This window comes from Equus caballus, chromosome 13 (assembly GCF_041296265.1).
Source record: "Equus caballus isolate H_3958 breed thoroughbred chromosome 13, TB-T2T, whole genome shotgun sequence".
Taxonomy (NCBI): domain Eukaryota; kingdom Metazoa; phylum Chordata; class Mammalia; order Perissodactyla; family Equidae; genus Equus; species Equus caballus.
In genome coordinates this window covers 49,800,055-49,809,080 of record NC_091696.1, presented here as the reverse complement: position 1 = coordinate 49,809,080, position 9,026 = coordinate 49,800,055, and the positions used below count along the sequence as shown (strand labels likewise).

The 9,026-nt window shown below is 53.0% G+C and overlaps 1 protein-coding gene across 23 annotated transcripts in view; it reads left to right on the top strand.

The window, feature by feature from the left end:
• The first annotated feature begins 345 nt into the window (after positions 1-345).
• Positions 346-9,026, top strand: part of MGRN1 (mahogunin ring finger 1) — a 48,532-nt gene continuing 39,851 nt past the window's right edge. For 7 of the 23 annotated variants that reach the window (XR_011424813.1, XR_011424811.1, XR_011424810.1 and 4 more), the window contains exon 1: positions 360-622. Coding sequence is in view for 18 of the 23 variants with exons in the window: in XM_070232307.1 (XP_070088408.1) it covers positions 535-622 (88 nt within the window). In the remaining 5 variants the exon portion in view is untranslated. Of the gene's footprint in view, positions 623-9,026 lie in introns of all 23 variants that reach the window. The other 16 variants (XM_070232300.1, XM_070232302.1, XM_070232299.1 and 13 more) reach the window with 5 other exon arrangements.

Sequence of the window (9,026 nt, the reverse complement as noted above, 5' to 3'; positions counted from 1 at the left end):
GGGAGAACCACGGTGGCTCGGGGAGGGATCTCAGAGAGTGGGTAAATGGAAGACGTTGGGTTCCTAGAAGGGTCTATATATCAACAAATTATTAGGAGGGGTAAAGAGTTACGATGTTGGTGCGGTGCTTGGGATGCCGAGGGAAGGACAATCTGCGGTGCGGTCGTTGGTTCCTCCCCTCTGGATTCAGGTCCATTTGGTTTGTCCCAGAGCGCTTGTCAACAACTTCGGAGGGGCCCTGGCGAGGAGCCTCCTGGGAAATGTAGTTCCTAGGCTGGCTTCCCGCACCGCAGCCCGGCACTCTTGGCGACGAGGAGACTCCATTTCCCAAGGTGCCTCGGACGCGGGGGGGCGGAGGGTCGCTGTGGCGTCGGGCCCGGGGCCGAGCCGGGGGCGGGGGCTCCGAGGCCCAGGCGCCCGTGGCCGTGGGCGGTCGTCCGTGAGGCCTGGTCCGGGCCATGTCCGCGTGAGGACGCTGCCACCGCTGCCTCCCTCGCCCTCGCCGCCCCGGCCCGGCCCGGCCCGCCGCGCACCATGGGCTCCATCCTGAGCCGCCGCATCGCGGGCGTGGAGGACATCGACATCCAGGCGAACTCGGCCTATCGCTACCCCCCGAAGTCCGGTGAGCGCGGCCCCCGGCCCCGGGCACGGACTGCGAGGCGCGGGCGAGGGGACGGGGCGGCCCGCGCGGGGCCCTCCGCGGAGGGCGGGCTGGGGATCTGCTCGGCCCGCGGCCCTCCCAGCCGCCTGTCTGCCCGGAGCTCCGCGCGCCCGCCTCCCGGACCCCGGGGCGTGGATGGGGCCGCGGGCTGACTGCCCCGTCTCGGCCGGGTGACCTTGGGTCAGTCCTTTCGTCCCTCCGCGCCTCAGCTCTCTCGTCTGCTCACTGGGCAGACTCTCAGTAGGAATCTCCTAGGGCCGGGGGCAGGTTCTAGGCGCGACGCTTGGCTTTTGTGCTTACAAAGTGGTCATTGTCAAAAGAATTGACATCACACCATCGCCAGTTTTGGCTTGCTTTGGTAGCTTGGTGTGAAGACCCGGCCAGTGGTTCTGGACACTCTCTGCCTCATCTGGACAGACGCTTAGCTCTCCTGTGACCTCCTGGCTATGGAGGGGGGGTGGGTGGGTCCGGGGAGTGCCGCTGGGCCCAAGGAGACGATTGGAATTGGTGGGAGAGGGGCTGGGAGTCCTTGCTGGAAAACAGGAGAATGGTTGGAGGGGACCTACCAGGTTGTCTGGTCTCCTTTTTTTGTGGCTGAGAGACTTGAGCCACCAGGGAGGAAGTGACTTTCCCAAGGTCTCAGAGCTGGGTGGAAGCGCGTTTGGGACCAGGAATCTGACTCCCAGATGAGTTGTTCCCCCTCTCTTCTGCTGCCTGTAATGCTGCCTGTGGCCTGACTCCGAACTTTAGCTCCTGTTCCTCACTCTCCGTCTCCTCCTCGGTCATTTGCTGTGGAAAGGAGAGAAGAAAGAGGACAGGGATTTGCACGTCATGGGGACTTTCAGATTGGGTCTCTCTGATCCTGGCTTCTGAAGCACCTGTTCTGCTGCTGTGGTCTTCTAGGCCTCACAGTTGGCCTGCCGGCGTCCCCTAGGCCTCTGAGTGTGGTCCGGGACCACCTGCTCCCATCAGTGGGGAAGCTTGATAAACATGCATTTTCCAGGCCCAGCCTTGGACCTGCTGGCGCCTCGGAACCTGTTGCCCAGGTGAGGCCGATGTCCACCTAGGTTTGAGAACTGTCTTCCCCTGGTTTTGGACGGTGAAAGATGAGTGTCTGGGGCTACTGGAAATAAACGAGGTGGGGACTAGCACGCTTTGGGTGATGCTGACTGGCCGACCTTGCTAGTCAGTGGGGACACTCTTTCTGAGAGCCTTGGCTTGCTCTCAGAAGCCATGAACAAACACCCTAGTCAGCCATGACTAATGGATTGGGGCTGGCACCCAGGTGAATGCCATGGGCCACCTTGGTTTTGCTGCAGGTGACAGCAGTGTTCTGGACCTGTCCAGTCCAAAGGCTGTCCTCTCTGTGTCCTCGTGCCTCAACTACCTTGCTCAGGGAGGGTCAGTCGGAGGCAGGAGGCACTTTAGCAGGGTTTCAGTATGTTTCTCCAAGGCAGACTGGGGACAGCAGGGGGTTTGAGGCAATTTTAGAGGGTGCCCCCATGGACTGCTCAATCGCTTTATGAGAAAGTTGGTTTCTTTTCAAGTCTCTGTCAATTTTGTGGGTTGTATCAAGGAGAAAGAAGCACTGGGTGCCAGTTTTTTTTTTTTTTAACATCTCTGTAACGCCGTCCAGTTTTTTTCCAGCTTTCTTGAGATATAATTGACATATAACGTTGTGGAAGTTTAAGGTGTGCAGCGTGATGATTTGATATATGTATCTATTGGGAAGTGATTACCACAATAAGGTTAGTTAACACATCCGTCACCTCACAGTTAACTTTATTTTTTTTGGTAGTGAGAACTTTTAAGATCTCTTGTCAGAACTTTAAGCGTGTGCTGCAACAGTAGCTTGAATTTAATAACCTTTACTTTGTTTTCATTGTATTTACTTATTTAACTCCTAACAGCTTTATTGAGGTATAATTCATGTGCCACACAACTTATCCATTGAAACCATATGACTTGTTGATTTTTAGTACATTTATAGAATTGTGCAGCCATCAGCACAGTTGTAGACATTTCTGTCAGCCCCCAACGTTTCCTTGTACCTCTTTGCAGTCTGTCCCTACCCCGACTCCGTCACTAATCTGCTTTCTGTCTTTAAAATTTGCCCTTTCTGGACATTTCATATAAATGGAACTATGCAACATGTCCTCTTTTTGCGTCTGGCTTCTTTCACTCAGTGTGATGTTTTCGAGGTTCGTCCACGTTGCAGCGCGTGTCTGTACTTTATTGTAAGGATGTAGTACATTTTATTTATCTGTTTACCAGCTGAGGAACATTTGGATTGTTTGCGCTTTTTGGCTCTTACGCATAATGCTGCTCTGGACATCCGTGTGGCCCTGCTGAGTTCTTTGGGCTATTCACCTAGGAGTGGAATTGCTGGGTCCTCTGGTAACTCTGTGTTTAAGCTTTTGAGGAACTTTTAGACTGTTTTCCACAGTGGCCGCCCCATTTTACATTTATTCCTACCAGCAGCGTATGAAGGTTCTGATTTCTCTGCATCCTCGTTAACATTTATTGTTGTCTGTCTTTTTAATTATAGCCGTGCTAGTGGGTGTGAAGTCCTAGCTCACTCTGGTTTTGATTTGCATTTTCCTGATGACTGATGGTGTTGAACCTCTTTTCATGTGCTTATTAGCCATTTGTATATCTTGTGTGTGCGTGTAAGAAGTGTCTTTTTTAGCCTTTTATTCAGTTTTTAAACTTGGATCGTCTATTCTCTTATTGAGTTATGTGAGTTTTTTATGTGTTCTGGATACAGCTCCTTTATCAGTCCTGTGATTTGCAAATATTTCCTCCCAGTCTGTGGCTTGTCTTTTCATTTTCTTAATGGTGTCTTTTTGAGGAGCAAAAGTCTTAAATTTTGGTGAAGTTCAGTTTATCAGCTTTTTCTTTTGATGGTTGATGTTTTTGGAGTTATGTCTGAGAGATCTTTGCCTAGCCCACAGTCACAAAAATTTTCTTCTGTTTTTTTTCTTAGAAATTTTATAGTTTTCGCTCATACATTTAGGTCTGTGAACCATTTTGAGTTCATTTTTTTCAGGTATGGTTTGAGTAAAGATCTAAGGTCATTTTTTTGCATATGGAGTATTTATTTTGACGTGATTTGTTGAAAAGACTGTTCTTTCCCCATCAGATTGCCTGTGCACCTTTGTCAAACATCAGTTGACCGTTAGTGTGAGGGTTTATTTCTGCACTCCCTTGCCCCCGTCACACAGCTGGCCGGTCCCCAGCTGAGGGTCAAAGCACATGTCAGGACACCACGGCCAGGCTCTTAAAGAGAAGGTGGTGTCCGACATGCAGGAGAGAACCCGGAGCGCAGTGGGCACCCGCACGGGGGGCCTGGCCCTCTGCTGCCACGCTTAGTCCTCCTACACTGTTGGTACTGTCGTGTGTTCAGAGCCGTGCCCCCCGGCCTGCCCTCATGTTTGAGGGAGGTCATGCTGGGACCAGGTCACCCAAGAGAAGTGTCAGATGGAGGGGCAGTCAGCCCTGTGACCCACCAAGCCCGGGAGGGGACTGTGCAGCCCTAAACCTTTTGCATATCAGGTGCGTGTACTTTCAGAGCACGTTCACCGCCTTTATCTTATTGGAGCTTTGCCGTGTCCTTGTGACACCAGACTTTTGTCCTCTTTGGTGGAGGAACTGGAAATCAGACTGAGTTTGTCTCCAAGCACCTGGGCTTGGTGCATAGTAGGCATTTAATAAGTGCTTGTGCAGCATTTTTATTGGAGAAAGCAAACCCCTCTCTCTAGTGTACAAGCTGCTCAGACTGGGCTGCCTCACATCCCTTGGGTGTCAGGCGGGGGTCTGAGAACCCCTGGGTCTGCCGCTGTCTGATGGAGGGGCCCAGGGCGTGTGCTCGACTTGCATGTGTGCTTTTGTGTTGATGGCAGTCTAGAAATATCTGCTGGTGAGCGCTGCCGGGCACTCACACTCCACACTCGTGTTGGGTTTACTCTTTCCGGAGTAGGGCCTTGCCCACTCTGACTTATTTGGCGCCTGAAGAAAAGATCCGAGGCAGGTGTTCTAGACAGGGGACAACATTCTGTGTCACTGAGGGTGTCGTCTGTCACTGGGGGCAGTCTGAGTTTGTGGGCCATCACTGTCCTGAGAGTGTGAGCTTACACTCTGAGACCCATGCATTGGTGGCAGTGGGATGGGGAGGTGGGGACAAGGGGCTCCACCTGCACACAGCGGTTTCCCCTTCCCGTGCCAAGACCTGCACCACCAGCGCTGGCATCGTGAGCAGAGATTCGGCTTCCCCAAGTGTCACCCCTGCCAGTCACATCAGAAGGAGTTCTGTGCTTCTGCTCCTGGTAACTTGGTTTGGATTTTATCGTTGTAGGAGCTGTATAAATAAGCTGTATTTTCCCAGCTTCAGCTGTTACATTTTAGGTAAAAACAACAACAGGACAACAGCTACAGAACAACTTTAAGTCGGCCGTGGGGGCGGGCAGCTGAGAACCTGTCGCCCAGAGCAGCGGCCCTGGTGGCTTGGCTTCAGGAGCCTGCCCGGGGCCCTGGGGCCCTGTGGCCACTGGAAGCCTCGATGTTGCAGTGTCGCCTGCCCTCGGGGTTTGAGAGGGCCCTGGAGCTCTGCGTGTTTGTCTCCGAGGTCCCCGCATCGGTCACTCAGTTCTGGGTGTGTCAGGGCGCCTTGACCTCGGGGACCTCGCGTAGATTCTCTGGGAGTTGCTGAGAAACCATCATTTTCCGATGACTCAAAAGTCACCTGGCTCTACATCTGCTCCTGCCTGCCTCGCCCTCCTCGGGCTCTGCGGAACTGTCACATCTGCCTGCTCTACGTTTCGGAAATGTGACAAAGGCTCTCTTGGCCCCTCGAGCTTGCACCCCTGCAGCCTGCTCAGCCGTGTTCCAGATAGAGAAAGCCAAGCTCGGGCTGCTCGGTGGGCCCCGGGCCGCTGGGGACGTGGCTGTTGCCATCCGTAGTCGGCCATGGTGCCAAGGGCCCGGTTGGCCGGGATAAAGGGGCGTGTGTGTGTCTTTTCTTCCTCGCAGCCGCGGTGGACTGTCCTGTGTGTACAACACACCCTTCCACAAACTCGGGCGGGGAAGTTGGAGATCAGTTTAGCACGGTGATGATTTGTCCCCCCTACCCTCAGCCTGTAGAGGTATGGTGGGAGGAGCACTGGACTCCGAGCCCTGAGGCCCAGTCTGGCCCTCGCTCTGCCAATGACTTACCTTGTGGCCTTGAGCCAGTTTTCTTGTTCTCGGGCCCCAGTTTCCCTGACCGCACCCGGGTTAGCTTCTGTCCCCAGGCCTTTTGCAGTTGTGACTCTGTGAGCCCATGTGAACTGGCAGGGAGGGACCAAGCCCTGGCCCTAGGCCAGCTGAGCTTGTGACTTTCAGTGGACCCGGAAGTTTCCTGGAGAACGTCCTGGACTTCCTGGATGACCCCAGTGGGTGGTGAGCACTGCTGCCTGCCTCACCTCCCAAACCCAGTGCTCCTGGGCCAGACGTTTGCGTGGCGCCATGTTCCACCTGGCGGTTCCCGTGTGCATTTTTGTGTGGTCATACACAGTCATCCAGCCCAAGTTTCTGTATTGTCTCATAAAATGCAGGGCAATCGTGTCACAGACACCACCCCTGCGGCGCCTGCTAAAGAACTGTGAAACTGTTCACTCTGCCAGCTGCCCCCGGCTGCCCAGCTCCTCAGAGGTGGGGGGACCCAGGCAGCCCTGACCTGTGCCCTGAGGGAGAGTGACCGTCTCAGCAGGATGGGGTCGGAGGAGGGGTGAGGCCCATGCCCCTCTGCTCTTAGCAGAAAGGCCGATGGTGGGGAACAGCAAGGGAGAGGGGTTGTCTGTTCTCTAGTAAGAAACTGGTTGGCTGCTTTCTCCTGGAGCTGGGTGAGGAGGCGAGAGGCTTGTGGAACGCCTGACGTTGGAGCCTCTATGTCTGAAAGAAGACCTAAGGCTGCTGAGAAAGAACACCTTTTTCTCAGTCTTTTCATCCCGCTCCATATCCACTTGGGCCCTCCCCTTGGTCATGGACGCTGGGCATGCTCGGGGCCGGCCTCCCGAGGTGGGCAGACCACGTGCTGGCTCGGCTGCTCCCTTCATGCCCCCTTCTGACAGGGATCTCCTGTCCCACGTGATCTCCCTGAGTGACCGACTTCTGGTGCCTTCAGGGGAAATCAAAAGAAGGCATTGTATTCACTTCACTGCTTTAAAAAATGTGTCTGTGTGTACACACAGATATATTTAAAATTGAAGTGTGACATTTAAAAAATGTGCACATCATAAGCGTCCAGCTTGATGAATGGTCACATGGTCAACATGTTCAAGAAATAGAACAGCCGCAGCCCCCTGCTGCCCCTTCCCCGTCTCTGCCTCCCTGCTCCCTGGGGAACGCCCTCTCCACTCCACCAGAGTTGAGTTTTGCCTTGTGAAAGATGACACGAGTAGAGCTATGTATTTTAAGAGTAGGAGCCATTTCAGAGGAAGTGCCTTGCACGTCTTGTTTTCTTTATCTTCCAAAGTGGGCCAAACGGCCAACATTCCAGAAGTCAGTAAGGATGAGAATATCCTGTCTGTGAGAACTGATGGCGGCGGGCTTGGCTGCTGACCGGATCACTGACAATCGCTGAGGTCCAAGTCTAGCCTTCTGCCTGAGGACCGAACCTCAGCCCCGGTATGAAGCACAAACCCAGCCTTACCTGATGGAGCACGAGTGAACTGTTCCTTAATGTGGCTCACCTCATCCTCCCTTTCTCCCATGAAAACCCTGAGCCCGTCTCCTGTAATCAGGACACTATTTGGGTTTCTACCTGAATCTGTGCTCCCCGAATTGCAGTTCTTTGATCCCAAATAAATGCTTTGCCTCTTAAACGGGTTTCCGTTTTTGTGGGCTGACAGCCTGTTTCTGAACTTGATATAAATGGAACTGGACCCTCTTCCCTTGACGTTCAGTGAGGACAGGCCCCGACAGTGTTCGGGGCAGTGGTTGATTTCGTCTCTTTGCTCCAGTGTCTGTTGATGCCACTGTGTGTCATCTGTTCACATGGAGGGCTGTTGGGGGAATTTCCACTTGGGGCTCTCATGAGAAATGCTACCATGGATGCTCTTGTGACTGGCTTCCGTACCCATGAGTCTGATTTCTGTGGGTCCTTTTTTTTTTCACTTTTTAAAAATTGTGGGGGCTGGCCTGGTGGAGCAACTATTTAGTTTGCACCCTGTGCTTTGGCGGCCCGGGGTTGCCAATTCGGACCCCTGGCGTGGATCTATGCACTGCTTATCAAGCCATGCTGTGGCAGGAGTCCCATATATAAAGTAGAGGAAGATGGGCATGGATGTTAACTCAGGGCCAATCTTTCTCAGCAAAAAAAAAAAAAAAGAAAGAAAGAAAAAAAAAGATTGTCAGCAGATGTTAGCTCAGGGCTAATCTTCCTCAAAAACAAATTGTGGTAAAATGCACGTAACAATGACTGTCTTACCCATTTTCAGTGTACAGTTCAGTGGCATTAAGTACGTTCACATTGTTGTGCACCATTACCACCGTCCATTCCTATAACATTTCCTCTTGTGAAACTGAAACTCATAATCATTAAACACCAGCTCCCCATTACCCCTCCCCTAGCCCCCTCAGTCACCACCCTACTTTGTGATTTTGACTCCCCCAGCACCTCATCTCTTTGGGTCCATTTTTGTCCGTGGCGGTGGGATCTGGGGCCATCGAGTGCACGTGTGCGGCTTCAGCAGGTTTTACAGTTTGCTGGAGGGTTGAACCAGTTCACACTCCCCCCAGCAGAGCACGAGGATTCCCATCGCTCTGCATTCTCACCGGCACCAGGTAGTGTCACGTATGGGTGTTTTATTTTGTTGTTTTTCTTTTTAATCTGGCCGTGGCTATCTCTTTGTAGTTTTCATTTACTTTTCCCTGATGACCGGTGAGGTTGGGCACCTTTTCGAGTGTAAGTTGCCATTCATTTCTCTTCCTCTTTTTGTGAGGTGGCTGTTAGTCTAATGCATGTTCTTTGTGGTGGGTTGTCTCTCTTTTCTCGCTAATTGGCAGGAATTCCTTCCTGAGAGCTTTTCATTACATTTTGAATTCTTTGGAACTTGGCCTTCGCTGCGGCGTGAATGGAAACTAGCTTAGGCAAGAAATGGGATGCACTGGAAGCATGGGGGTGGTCTCTGGAACCCAAGAGGGGGAACCAGGAAGTGGAAGCCGTCAGAACACAGGGCCCCAGTTCCCTGCTGGCCTCAACGTCATGCTGCTGTGATGTGTAGAGCCGACTGCTGCCCATGAGGGGCCTTCAAGGACCAAGTCCCATGGTCCTTGTCCAGTTCCGTCGGGGAGGGAGTCAGAGTATCAGCCCAGCACGGTCAGGTGT